Here is a 14,498-nt window from a genome sequence, read left to right on the forward strand (position 1 = left end):
AATATAATTATATTTATGATTTTTATATATAATTTTTATTATGATTTTTTTATATAATTTGGTTCCTCCAATTATTATTTTGCATGTAAAAATATTAAGATAGAGATATTGAAAAACCAATATTTTACGAGATATTTTATCTCGTAATAAATTAAATGATAATTATTTAGAATAGGAGAGCCTATTCCAATGTATTGTCTAAATCATGACCCTGAGTGATTTCCAACAGAAGCCGTCTTTTTATTTTAGCCGTCACTCGTTATTCATTAAAAAGTTATCATAACAATCAAAGTTGATATTTCCCCGCTTTACATGAAAAGTGGATGATTTTAAGCACGGGAGGAGATATAAGGTACAGACCGACATAAGGGCAACTTTCTGCATGAAAGCGAGGTCCATCCCATCTTCTCCCTTAGAGCGATTAAATTTCGCCTAATAAAATAATGATAAAAGTAACAAGTCAAATCGTTATTCAAATGTAACGCTGTTACTCATTCGTTATCTACTGAAAAAAATAACGAAAAAAACGTTTTACTTCCCAATCCTATTATTTTGTTATGTATGTATAGAATTATTAATATATTTTATTACTAGAACTAATTAAGGCTCAGAATTTTTAATGAAATTTTAGAAAGGGGGGGGGGAGAAAAGAAAATAGCCAATGCGGATGTAGGTGAGTAAAAAATTTTGTATCATTTATTCTTATCTAATGTACGTACATAACTTACAATTAGTAGACGATCATTTTGTTTGGTCTTCTTTAGTACAATATGATAATAATCGAATACTCATATAAAAGTAGCAATGGTCAAGCAAAATTGTGCAAATAAAAAATAATATTATATTACAAGTAAAATTCATATGTTATAATTTATTTTGTCACAGTTGAAGAATTGAATTTGATGATTATATAGCCACTAGCACTGAATTTAGATTCGAGATTTGAGATATGAAATTTGAAGATTTGAGATTGGGAAAGAGATTTGAAACTTGAGGCATGACTATGAATTCCGGCTTCAGAGGCCCAGCCTCTGTATTCTACAACGTTACGCAGTTGCTATAAGCACATAACGACAGACTGAATCAGAACCACCAATCAAATGCTTGTCCAAAATTAGTGGAATGTACACAAGGTAACAATCAGATTCCTTTTTATATTTTCAAGCAACGTTTTGATTGGTCAAAGAGCAGCCGCCATTTTTAAGGATGCACGACTGCGCATCTTTGAAAATGGATTACCTTATATTCTTAGAGGCTGCGCCCTATAATGAAAGGAATAGGGAACAAGGAATAGAGAATAAGAAATACAATATTAAGAATTTCAATTCAGCAAATGAGAATGGATTAAAATGAATTGAAATTTTTTTCTATCCGTATGCGTATTTTAAATAGTGAATACTTTTTTTGGATTTAATTGTATTCAATTGGATTTAATTAGAATAGAATTAATTAAAATTCAAAATTTTGAATTGAACAGTATTCACAATGTATTTGTGTGCACAGAAAAAGTTAATATTATTTTTAGATTGACAGGCATAGAGATATACTCCATGCAATTCTTAAATAAATGAATAAAATACATTCAAATGAATATATTGAAAAGCATTCATTTTAACATTCGTGAATCAATATTTTTAAAAATCTGAACCAATTCATTTCAATTCATTTCAATTCATTCTCATTTGCTGGGAACCTATCATAAATCATGTATTGTGAAATACACAATTTCTGATAGGTTGAAATCTTTCCCTGTTTCCTGTTTTCTATTCCTTGTGCGCAGTCCCTTATACGCCTTATACTATGGCTCTGCTTAAATTGTTAATTTCAGAGGTTTTAGGTTATGTATCTAGACAAAATGAAAAACTGACTACATCTATTGTATTAATAAATTAGTGTTAAAATGAACTTTAATATAAGAATGCAATGTGAGATTAAAGTAAAATTGATTTGAATATCCTTATATCAATTCCACAAAACAACAGTCATTTTTCACAAAGTTCTTCATTTTTCTTTTAAAAGAAATGAAATAAATAAATATGAAATACTTATTAAATATCACTAACATGTAAACATAATCTACATGTTATCACATAATTGATGCCTACACAAAATATTTCATATATTAATTTAAATGTAAGAAATCGAATGAAACAATGCTGAAAGTGGATCAATTAATATAGAATTCAATACGAAATTCAGTAATATTTCATCATTATTCATTACAATTTAGGAAAAAATTTTCATCAGGGGTGTGACAAGTAAAAAGTCAAATTTTATCGGGGACAGTGATTAAAGATTACAAATATCTATTGGATGTATATCCAGTGTATTGCAGTAACTGATGATCGCTAATAAACATTAATATATATATTTTATTATTATTAGCTAATAAGAATAAAATTAATAATGTTATTAGAAATATAATTTAAATCGGAAAAAGCATGTAATAAACTAATTACATATATTTTTAAATAAATAATGACAATATACTTTTTATAATTCTTTTTTCTAATTCCTATTTTATTAAACAATTAAGCTATTAATCTAATATTAAGCATTATGATTTTTTTTCATCATGCAAGATATGCTTCTTTATCATGTGATATACCATTCCTATTGTCAAGCAAACTACTGCTGTTCCTTGGGCAGCCACTCGGAGTTGTATTAAATATAATTGTGTAGATATTTTTTTCTTCTTGAAACCATAAAAACCATAGCCACAGATACCAGCTAAACTTATTAAACCTATTTAAAAAGCAATACATGCATTAGATATTAATGATAAATATATACATCTTAGATGTTTTAAAAAAGCTCACATACTTGCAATAAGAAATGGTGATTTTTGTCCTTTCTCTAACAATCGCTCTGACAAAGTTTGATCTTTTATTGTGTCATCAATAGTAGCCATTTTTAAAAAAGAATATAGTGATAACTAATAACTGTTAATCTGAAAATGGTGTGATTCGTTCTGGATTAATTTGGTTATAAAATTTACGTAGATTAAAAGTTTTGTAAAGGTAAAAAATAAATCATTTTCAAAAAATTTATCTTATAGACAGTTCTGTTTATAAAAATTTATCATTTCCGTTTAAGTTTAATATTAAATTAATAAAATGTAAAGATATAAATATAATAACTGCCAAATAACACAGTCAATTCAAGATTATCACAATGATTAATAATCATATTAATTAAATTTTGTTTATTTCTCTCAGCATTTTAAAAAATAATTAAAAATTAATTATTATTTTTAATTATATTCTTAATTAGATGTTTCCCAGCAAAGACATAGTCAGACACTGTGCACACATATAAACAAGCAAATAGTTCCTTGTAGGCAAACAACAAGGATATAATGATTCACTGTGTTACACTATGTCCGACTGTGGCCTTGTTGGAATACCCATTATCTGGTAATGAACAGATATAAATTCGATAATTATTTATAATATTCCTATTTACTTCAATTTTGATGAAATTCGATTTCAATCGATGCAGTTTTGCATGAAACGAAAGAATCTGACAGAAAGAAGTGTTGTTCTGTCCCGCGAACCGAGATTAATCATTAAAGTTGACAACTATTCAGGTTAGGAAAACTGTCTAATGAAAAAGAAGACCAAGACCTGCCTGGATCCTTCTGACCTTCTCTCATTCTCTGATCATCTGATGCAGTGTGTTAGACGGACCGGATTTCAGACGCATGCGCGTCCAAAGCTTCAGTAACAGTCACTAGTAAATAGATTATTAGTCGCTTAAGGTTGAAAATATTGAAAATTTTAATATATTTTTCATATGTATACATATATAAAAATATATTATATATATTTATATATGTATACATATGTAAAATATGTAAAATATATTAAAATTTTCAACATTTTTGAAAAAAATTTTACATAGGCGACTAATAATCTGCTATTTACTAATGACCGATACGTTTCTAAAGTTACATTGACGCGCATGCGTCTGAAACCCGTCTAAGAACACTGATCTGATGGCTCTGATAGCGGAGAATTCCTTTTCTCTCCCCACGCCGCGGGCTAGACGGGGAAGGGGGGGAGGGAGAGAGGAATGGAATTCTCCGCAAATCGCAAAGTACAAAGCATGTACATGTCAAGGTCAAGGATAGAAAGATTCTCGCTTCGCTCTCCCGTCTATCAAATCAAAGTCAATTTTTTTTTTAATTAAATCTCGCTTAGTGTGTAAAGTGGAAAACCCATGAATGATTCCAAAAGAGTTTACAACTTTTCACACATAGCAAGAACAGAGGAGGGCCTTTTTTGTGGCTGTAACAGATTTCCTAACCTGAAGAATCGTTAATTTTAATGATTTATATCTTGGTTGACATGATAGAGCGAAACTTTTCTATCGGATTCATTCATTTCACAAAAAAACACGTCAAATGATATATTTTTTATCCAATTTTATGATTCTGTATGCTGAGTATTAATCGTGACATTTTTTTCTTAGGATAAAAAGTGAAAAATCTCCATTAACTTCAATGGTGAAAATTTTCACCTTTCACTTTTCATCCTAGGAATAAAGTTTCACGATTGATACCCTGAATTAAATAATTATTACCCAGATTACTTCATACAAAGGATCAGACGTATAAGTAATATTCCTATATGATATGAACATGAATAGTCGTCAATCGAGTTCTCGAGCGAGTCAGCGGGGTCTAATTTCTAAAGCCTCGTATACACGATGCTAGAAATCGATCCGAAATTTCAGACAGAGAAAGAATAACAAATCACGTTTGAACAATTTCATCACATGACCAATGCGATTGGTCAATTCCACCATGGAAGGGAGAACATGGTGTCTCTTTCTAAATCTTTGCCCTCTCCGATAATATATAACTTTTATGCCTGCTGCACACTGGACGTAACGAGTGGATGAGCGATATCCAATGAGAATTCTGTTTTAAATTATCATGTGAGAAAAAGCAAAGGTTTAATTGGACATTGCTCAACGCTCACCGTGTCCAGTGTGTAATAGGCATTAGTTCGGAACTACAATAGATGTTTTATGTCCGTATTCATAGTCAGACCTTGTACTTAAGACTCCCTTAAATTTATCTTTAGATGCTCAGCAGCCAATGAAATAATTCGTAGAGTATCTAAAGATAAATTTAAGGAAGTCTTAAATATAAGGCTTGACTATGAATACGAGAATTAAGTCTTAAGCCGTTAAGAAACTGGCCAATTATAGCCAATTACCAAATGCCAGAAGAATAATGAATTGTGATTCGTCCATTTCTTATGGCTTAAAGCTTAAAAATCTATTATAGATCCGGGCAACAGAGAGTATCAATTAAAATTTTTCCTAGGAATGAATACACAAAAAGCACAGTATATACAGTAGCGCAACTCTCTGCACCTTTGATGTTAGTCTTTTCCAAAATGGAGTGCGCAGGTGCGAAATAAGTAAGCTCCCAGTAGCACCATCTGAATTTTTTTCTCAGTTGCTCTTTATTTTGCCACGCGCTCTTTCTCTCTCTCTCTCTCTCTCTCTCTCTCTCTCTCTCTCTCTCTCTCTCTCTAGGTCGTTTGTACATCAAAGTTTAATCTAAAACTAACTATAATAAAACTAATAGAAATATATAAATATTAAATGTGAAATATATAAATGTTGTATGATACAAATATTATACTGTAAAAATATTTTAATTAACGACTGCAGCACACGCTGCTAGATTGCTTGTGTTTTAGTAAATTATTAAAATTGTACTACACAAAACGTAGATTTTCTAACTAAAACGAAAATAATTCAGCTGGAAAACAAACAATGTACTTAAATCATTAAAAGGAAACAGTATTTAAATGCTCTGAAAAAGAGAACAGAAAAAGGAAGAAGTGAGATAGAAGTTTAGATGGCATTACTGGACAACTTATTTATTTCGCACATGCGCAAGTTCACGGGAAATTTTTCGGCAAGTAATGAAATGCCTAAAATGTAAAATTCTAGTTATTTTTTAAATTGATGTAAATTAGCTTGTTTTTCGATCTTTTGATCTGTTTTCTGTTCCTGCATTAGACTGCATCAGAACTCTCTCGTTCTCGACAAATATCAACATATTTGAATATCTATTTGAAATTGCGTGGTTTCTCGCCATAAATGGTGCAAACGAAGAGGAAGAGCATGCAGAACATGTTGAGAGGCGAAAACTTCGCATATTAAGAAAACATTTGCGTGATGTTAAATTAAATATATGAGTAAAAGATAAAAGTAAATGCATGAAAATTTAAAAATGAGAATTATAATAAAAAATTGAAATTTATGAAGCAGGTTAAAAAATAACCTTTTTCCATTCAGATGAAGATTTCTCCGGCCCCAATCCAGAACAATTTAGAGTTTGTGCTATGTTCTCCCATACATTTTTCTACAAGTTTTAAATACATATTGTCTTTTTACTACATACAATCAAAAACAAATGAAATAACATATTTTTACCAGTTCTATACGGCTCTGAGAATTTCGCGACACTCTTCGCACAATATCCAAATTTTTTGACATTATCTAACAGCATTTCCTTTTGTTTTTGTTACATTCATTGTTATTCTTGATTATATGTATAAGGAATGACAAATAATGAGAACAATGTGATTTCCTATCAAAATACATACGTATATTCATATCTATATATACATACACCCGTGAACATTGTTAAATTCGTAAATTTAAGAGAAACGAGTTAATAAATTCGAGTTATGATCTCACTTTCTCGTAATTTCCTTACATCTGATTTCACTTTCTCATAATTTTCTTACATAATTATTAAGTTTGATATCGTTTGAAAGTGAAACTTTTTACGTGAGATTGGTACGTACAAAAAGTGAAAAAAATAAAAGTTTCGTGAAAATTTACATACCCAAAAATGTTGTCTACGGCCCTTATGCCTGTTTTATAATTGAGTCACAAATCGTAACCCGTGTAAGAAATTGGTCAATCACAGTTAAGTATGAGAAGAATAATCGACTATAGGCCATTCTACATTGGTCATATCGTAGCGTTGGAAGTGTCGTAAGCATCATGCAATTTCAAAATTGAAGCATTGGATTGGCTAAAGCAACAAGTTTGTGACTTGCGATATCTATGATACGACCAATGTAGAATGGCTATAAGATTGGTTAATTTCTTACGACTTATCGCTTTACCGTATTGTAAAACAAGTCTTATGAGCCTTCTACAATAAGCCATTACATAATGAGAAATCAGAAGCTAAAAACTGACCAATCATAACCGTCAATTTTTACTTCTGGCGTCTGATTTATGAATTATTGTAGAAGGCCCAGGGAAAGTTTATATTGGCTATAACTGTGTGCTATACGCTGTAATCTGTAAGAATTGACTCAATCAAGTATGCCCTCTCATTCAACAGTAAGAAGAGAATATTTGAAGATAATTAATTTTTACAGATTACAGCATACGGTTAGCCCGGTTCAACAACAGGTGTTTTAAGCCTATGGACCTTCTACAATAAGTCATTAGTCATAAATCAAAAATCAGAAGTTAAAAATTGACCAATCATGGCCATTCTACAATAAGCCATTAATCATAAAGCAAAAGTTAGAAATTGGAAATTGACAACTGTGATTGATCAATTTCCAGTTTCTAATTTCTGATTTATGATTATTTACTTACTTATTATAGAATGTGTATCACAGTTGTCAATTTTTAGCTTCTGATTTCTGATTTATGACTAATAACTAAAGTAGAAGGGCCAAGCTGTAAAAGTGTTTTTTCATGCTCAATCACGCAAAATTGATATTCGTCAATTTCTATCACGACTTATTTTAACATTGAAAATGAGCATCGAATGTCAGCATGAAAAGGTATCTTAAGAAACTGACAATTACAATCGAATGCGAGAAGAATAATCGACTATGATTCGTCCATTTCTTAGGCTTAAGACTTAAAAATCTATTGCAGATCCGGGCTTATAAAGCTAAAAACGGCCAATATAAAGCTTCTTAAAACCCTCGGTGGAATAGAGATCTTTGTCATACAACGAAATTAATATTAAGCAGGAAAACAAACATCATGTGTCATCGGTTTAAGAAAGTTACTAGTTGGTACGAGTATCAAATGAGATCAATGTAAATTAGGGTACTAGGCCTTTGAGAACAACACTAGCGTAAAGTGGCGCAAACTTCAGTGAATACGATACTGTATGTATGTACTACGATACGATACGATACGATAGAGTACGAACATGGGTGGGTAAAGAGTCTCGGCCAACATTTTTTTCTTACGTCGATATTGCGACGTAGCATCAATGAGTATCATATCTTTGTTATTTTCTTGTTTCTTATATTACGATTATCCGTGTTCTTCCATGATATTCTCTATTGTCGACTTTTGGAGTGTTTCCAAGACGAGAATATCCGAATTTGCTATATTCTCGACAGCCGACATATTGGTCAACGACGGACGAAATTCAAAATCGTCAAGAATTTCCAAGTGATGAGCCGACATCAGAAGATTGATATGGATTTGTTGTTCTTCTCTTTTATTGATGAAGCCACGAAGATATGGCTCGATACTCTACATCGAATGTGGACGCTGTGTAAGCATTTAATTTTATCTCCTTCGTTTTGTCACTCGATCGCGTACATTAAATGTGCAATCATATCAATCGTAGGGAAAAAATGCGATGGTGTCAGCAAAACATTGACGGATTACTTCGAGACAGCTCCAAATCCATATCTTAGCACGTTAAGAATTATGGTCAACGTTTCGGATTTTGATCACATGACAAACAGCAAGTCACTTGCATTTGCAGGTTTATTTTTTTCCTTTTTATATAAAATATGTTTATATAATATATGATATGTAACTGTTATAATTTTTGTAATTTATTAACTTGGCTAACATACAAGAAATACTATGTAATAATTTATATTAGGAACATACATTTCTAAGGACTTTGTTAATTATATGAAAAAAAATATATATAAACTAATCAAAATAAATTTTCATTTTTGTTTCTACATATAAAAATTAAGATAACATATTTCTCAATGTTGATAATTTATGGAAGTAATTTCTTATAATTGTTAAACAATATTTTGAAATAGAAAGATATATGTAATAGATAATTCTTCAATTCTAATCTCTTTAAAGTCATAGGCTTCTTGTAATTTCGATTATATTTCAGTGATAGAAGAGTTTTCAAATTGGATAGAAGAAAGGAAAGAAGGATACAAAGAATTTCTTGTCCCTGATTTGAAACTAGCAGCATTTAAATTAGTAAGACAGAAACATATGAAACAGATGGTGTTAATGGAAAAGATATCAGTTATATATGATTTTGTAGAACATAAAGATATATTCCTACATACAATAGAGGTGTGTTGCTAGAAATATAACAATCTGTTTTGTACTTATGTACATATGTGTGTGTGTATGTGTGTGTGTGTGTGTGTGTGTGTGTGTGTGTGTCAAGGTTTGAGCAACTTTTTTTACTTTTTTACTTTTCCCTTATTTTGCCATTACTTTTTATAGTAAATAATTTGAAAAAATGACATGTTACTTTTTTCCAATCCTGATATGTGTATACATATATTTACATACATATACTTTTTCAGGATATAATACAAGAAAAAGAATATAAGGAAGCTGCACAATATATAGCAATGCTACAATTGCAAAGTCATTTTATGGATCCACAAATATTATTACTACCTCTTATACTACAAAATAAATTACAAATAGTTGACAAATTTTTAACAGGCTGTCCAGAGGTTCAAAAATCTTTAACAACTTATTTAGACAATTTAATAGCACCAGGAAAAAACGTACAGATTATATTGGAACAATTTGTTTAGTAAGTAATATATTCATTTTTATTAAACATCCAAATCTAATGACAATTGTTATATAATGGAGATTTTTACTAAAGTGAATTTTTTCAGTACAAATGATATACCAGAAGTTAAGATATCATTGACACAAATTCGCCCAATAACCAAGCTTATTGCACGTTTAATAAAGCAATATAATCTATCACCCGATGTATGCCCTCATTTAAATACAAAACGAAACGAAGGAGCATTGCAATTCCTTATACATAAGCGCTATGTGGATAATAGTTTAAGTAATTATCTATATTATGATAAATAACTTTTTCTGTATTACGATTTAGAAAGATTAATCTCACATAAAAATAAAAATTTTTTTTATTGTTATGTAGATATTGCCAGTTGGAGAGAAATGGTAAGAGAAGCAGTAGGAAACGATGCCAAATTACAAACAGAGTTACTAAGTATGTTAATTAACGCTAATGATGCACAAGAAGGATTATATTGGGCAAAGGAATACGAAATACCTAAAGATGAATGGCCATGGGCTATTGTACATATGGAAGAACAGAATGCACCATGTAATGCTTTTATCTATATTTTTATATTTGCATTTTGAAAAATACCTATAATATTATAGTTTGCAGTGGTAAATGAGGGCGCTTCGACAAGTAGAGATAAAACTTGGGAACCAAGTGAGGATAATATAAATTATCATATTTTAAAATTACCGAGAGAAAACATCAAATTAGTAGATAATGGACGATTATTCGAAGAATTTCTTGATAATGGATTGAGGGATGTTAATATAGTTGGAATTGATTTAGAGTGGAAACCTAGCTTTGGTAATTAAAATCTGAACATGTAAATAAGTTACAGAACAATATATAATTTTAATTTAATTAAAGTAAAATGCATATATTTTATCAGGAACTAAACAACCTGAACTAGCACTTATGCAAGTAGCTACTGAGGATAACGTCTTCATTCTGGATGTAACTACTATTGGCGATAAATTATTTGAACTCTGGAATGAACTTGGTCTTGTATTATTCGGAAATAAAGACATTATCAAGATTGGTATGTGTTTTCAATTATCTAAAATAGTATATTGTCTACCTTATTTTAATACATACATACTTTGATACAATGTATGTATGTTTATATTTTACACTTATTTTGGAAATAGAATTAATTTTATGATACAAATGACATATTCAATAATGCAAATGTGAAATATTGAAATTATATATTAATAATATAATAATAATTTTTCATATAGGTTTTGGAATAGCACAAGATATGACTGTAATACGTAATAGTTTACCTGCCTTATCGTCCATTAAAACACATGGCCAAGGATATCTTGATTTGATGCTTTTATGGAAAAAATTAGTAGAAGAATATAATTTTGTTTTCCCATACAAAGGTGATCCAAATTTCACAAACAGAAGTTTAAGTAAACTTGTGGAATTATGTTTCGGACAAAGACTCGATAAATCTGATCAGTTTTCAAATTGGGAACTGAGACCATTGAGAGAAAGTCAAATAATATACGCTGGTTAGTAATTGTTTTTTTATCTTCTATTTAATTAGATTAATATATGATCTTTTCCATTACTACATATATATATATATATATATGTGTGTGTGTGTGTGTGTGTGTGTGTTTATTATGTGACAGCACTAGACGCATATTGTTTGTTGGAAATATACAATGTACTAGCAGATTATTCAGCAGATATGGCCATACCGTTTGAAGATATTTGCGCTGAAATACAGCATATTCCGCATGCACATACAAAGACTAATACGAATAAAACTGCACATAAGGTATAAGTTGCAATAAATTATATTAATACATGAATATAACATAATAACGCTTTAGTTAAAAAAAGCGGTAATTTTTTTCATTTAAAGATGAATGAAAAAATATTCCATATAATCTGACGAAAATATTATTTTTATTATGAAGGAAAACGTTATTTTTGTTGTTAGATGTATATCTTTATTTCTTCCTTTGCTATATTATCCTTCAAAGACACAAAATAATTGATTTATTTAAATATACAATATGTTTGTCTTTATCTTCTTTTGTATAAGAATAAACATTTTAACCCCCGTCTGCAATCATATTTTTATATTTTTACTCTCTCCGTCCAGTCCAAGGTGTTTTTTTTTTGTAGGCCTTTAAGAAATGTGGACAAATTCAGGGCTAAAACATTATTACAGATTTTTAACAAGATATTTTAGAAAGGGGGAATTAGAGTCTTTGCCGTTCTTTTTATTTTGAAGAAATTTAAAAGTAAAATTTTGTTTGCTTATGCCAAAACAGATTGCAGATAGAGGGTTAACAGAATATGTTAGATTGATTTAATTATATTTCTCATATTAGTTCATTATTGACCATTTTATAGAAATGTACATATTCAAATTCACCAATACCTAATAGAGACAATGAGAATTATCGCATGAATGTAGTACGAACTTCACCAAAATATGGTATAGCACATAAATCTACATTTAAATGTGGGTATAATAAACAGAATCAAAATAGATCTGTATATCGTGAATCAAGTGACAACAGATACGAAAATCAGAGAAAATATGATAATCATGATAATCATAATCGTGACAGAAGTGCGCATACTAGAATAATCCAAATAGTTAATGATAGAAGACGCGATGACCAAAGACGATATGATAATCATAATCAGAATAAACACGCAAATGTCAGAATGAATCAAACATCCAACGGAAGATACGACAATCAGAAAAGATATGATAATTACGATAATCATAATAAATACGATCCCCAGAGTAGACGTGATGGTAATCAAGGTAGACGCGATAATTATAATAGATATGACAAACAGGATAGATGGGAAGATATTCAAAGTAGACGAAATACTCCAAATAGACAAAATAATACGAATAAACCTGAGCCCATACAACGACGGAATTGCGATTCAATCCCTGCACATACATGGCGCGTTGTATGCGATTCAATGTTGGGTGGTTTAAGCAGCAAATTGCGCATGTGTGGTATAGATTGTATACATGTATTATTTGATCAAGGAGGAGATGATTCCGCGAGATTGGCAATGCGCGAAAATAGGATTCTATTAACGCGTAACAAGAATTATGAAAAAGTAAGATCTGTTCTTGTATAATTAACATTAATTTAGATCTTATTTTAATATTCTCTATTAGTTTAAGCAGTATCTACCGCTGGAGAATTGCTACAGAATAATGGCCGACACAGCTGACAACCAACTACGTGAAGTTTTAAATTACTTCGGTATTGTGGTAACACAGAATGATATTTTCAGCCGATGCCAAATATGTAATTTCGATGAATTCGTGAAAGTTCCAAAGAAGCTAATGGATCGTCTTATGCAAAGGTGAATTAATTTATTGAAATTATTGACTTATTTATATACATTTCTTCCTTTCCTTTTTTTCAATTGCATATAATAAAAATTTTATTTTGAATCTAGCTTCATGAAAATTATAAGAAGAAACAATTATCGAGTATTGCCTAATCGAGCTGATAATACATTAGAAACAGATGCTGATAATACATTAGAAATAGATGCTGATAATTCCGATTTGAATGATGATTTCGATGAAGTTCGAAATCCAAATAATCATTTTACAAATAGCGAACACCGTACATGGCGTTTGTCTATAGATACTCTTGATATTGACGCATGTACGACCAGATACAACATGCGAATACAAATTGATAAAGTCCCACTAAACGTATTGAAAAATGTGCAGATTTTTTACATTTGCGAGCATTGTGGAAAGATTTACTGGGATGGCTCGCATTTGGAGCGAGCTCTTAATGGAGTTATCAAAGATTTAATTGTTAAACAATAAGTATCGATATTAAATGTGATAGAGGTTGCAGAGAATGTAAGTTATTTTTCCGTTACTTTTACAGTTACTTTTTATAATAACAATTTTTTATAATGATGTTGCAATCTTTATGACTGTGAATAATGACTAATTAAGCGTTGGGGTTACCCCAAGAAGTCATTTTGAAAAGTAAATTGCCATTACGCGTTATTGAAAAAAGTAATAAGTAACGAGTAAAGTTACTCATTACAAGTTACATTAAAAAATAACGAGTTACAAATTGCGAGTTATTTTTTCACTAACGAACTTTTCCCATACGTTATAAGTAACTACTGTTCCAACTCTCATATTACATTAACATCATAAAAAATTCGCAACATATTATCAAATCGTTATTACAACAAGGTAACTAAGCAACTAAGTAACGGCAGTTACAGTAAATAGTTACTTTCATTCCCTGTAGAGGTGCATGCTTAAAGAACTGGGTACATATTATACGAATTATTCGGAATTGATACCGATCGGAGTTATTCAATTTTTTTCTAGATTTTTATTGTGTTTTCTAAAGGAAATGGAATAATGTCGATCGGAATTCATTCTGACTTGTTCCATAATAGGTGCCCTGGCAAGACAAATAAAAAATCAAAATCGTCCTTAGTTCGAAACTTCGAGTAAACGTTAACTGTTCCTACAATTTATAATGCCAATGATAAATATGCAATATTATCTCGCTTACTCAAGATACCCGTCCCCCTCCTCGGCCACATGTGTGGCATAGACATATAATTGTATCGTTATATTATTACTTTTTTTTTTTTTTTTTTT

General features: G+C 30.2%; 2 protein-coding genes across 7 annotated transcripts in view; one reads left to right on the forward strand and one right to left on the reverse strand.

The window, feature by feature from the left end:
* The window catches only part of LOC108687735 (exonuclease mut-7 homolog), an 18,729-nt gene extending 4,975 nt beyond the window's left edge, over window positions 1–13,754 (forward strand). The window contains exons 1-14 of one of the 4 annotated variants that reach the window (XM_018193657.1): window positions 840–1,133; window positions 8,418–8,575; window positions 8,651–8,791; window positions 9,167–9,357; window positions 9,597–9,835; window positions 9,924–10,105; window positions 10,202–10,390; window positions 10,457–10,654; window positions 10,740–10,889; window positions 11,092–11,370; window positions 11,539–11,642; window positions 12,227–12,961; window positions 13,023–13,213; window positions 13,310–13,754. In XM_018193657.1, coding sequence (XP_018049146.1) covers window positions 1,123–1,133; window positions 8,418–8,575; window positions 8,651–8,791; window positions 9,167–9,357; window positions 9,597–9,835; window positions 9,924–10,105; window positions 10,202–10,390; window positions 10,457–10,654; window positions 10,740–10,889; window positions 11,092–11,370; window positions 11,539–11,642; window positions 12,227–12,961; window positions 13,023–13,213; window positions 13,310–13,694 — 3,153 coding nt within the window. In that variant the 5' untranslated portion in view covers window positions 840–1,122 and the 3' untranslated portion in view covers window positions 13,695–13,754. Of the gene's footprint in view, window positions 1–839; window positions 1,134–8,417; window positions 8,576–8,650; window positions 8,792–9,166; window positions 9,358–9,596; window positions 9,836–9,923; window positions 10,106–10,201; window positions 10,391–10,456; window positions 10,655–10,739; window positions 10,890–11,091; window positions 11,371–11,493; window positions 11,643–12,226; window positions 12,962–13,022; window positions 13,214–13,309 lie in introns of those variants that run through there. The other 3 variants (XM_018193658.1, XM_018193656.1, XM_018193659.1) reach the window with 3 other exon arrangements.
* LOC108687739 lies at window positions 2,491–4,677 on the reverse strand. Of its 3 annotated transcripts, none has more exons than XM_018193670.1 (3): window positions 4,585–4,677; window positions 2,824–2,950; window positions 2,491–2,745 (listed from the first exon to the last, which is right to left on the reverse strand). In XM_018193670.1, exons 2-3 carry the CDS (start codon window positions 2,909–2,911, stop codon window positions 2,558–2,560), a joined length of 276 nt encoding a protein of 91 aa, XP_018049159.1. In that variant the 5' UTR covers window positions 2,912–2,950; window positions 4,585–4,677; the 3' UTR covers window positions 2,491–2,557. The 3 variants fall into 3 exon arrangements, with proteins under 3 accessions (XP_018049159.1, XP_018049158.1, XP_018049156.1); XM_018193669.1 differs by lacking the exon at window positions 4,585–4,677 and adding an exon at window positions 3,631–3,759; XM_018193667.1 differs by lacking the exon at window positions 4,585–4,677 and adding an exon at window positions 3,466–3,624.
* Window positions 13,755–14,498: the final 744 nt, after the last annotated feature.

This window comes from Atta colombica, unplaced genomic scaffold, assembly GCF_001594045.1.
Source record: "Atta colombica isolate Treedump-2 unplaced genomic scaffold, Acol1.0 scaffold215, whole genome shotgun sequence".
Classification (NCBI taxonomy): Eukaryota; Metazoa; Arthropoda; class Insecta; order Hymenoptera; family Formicidae; genus Atta; species Atta colombica.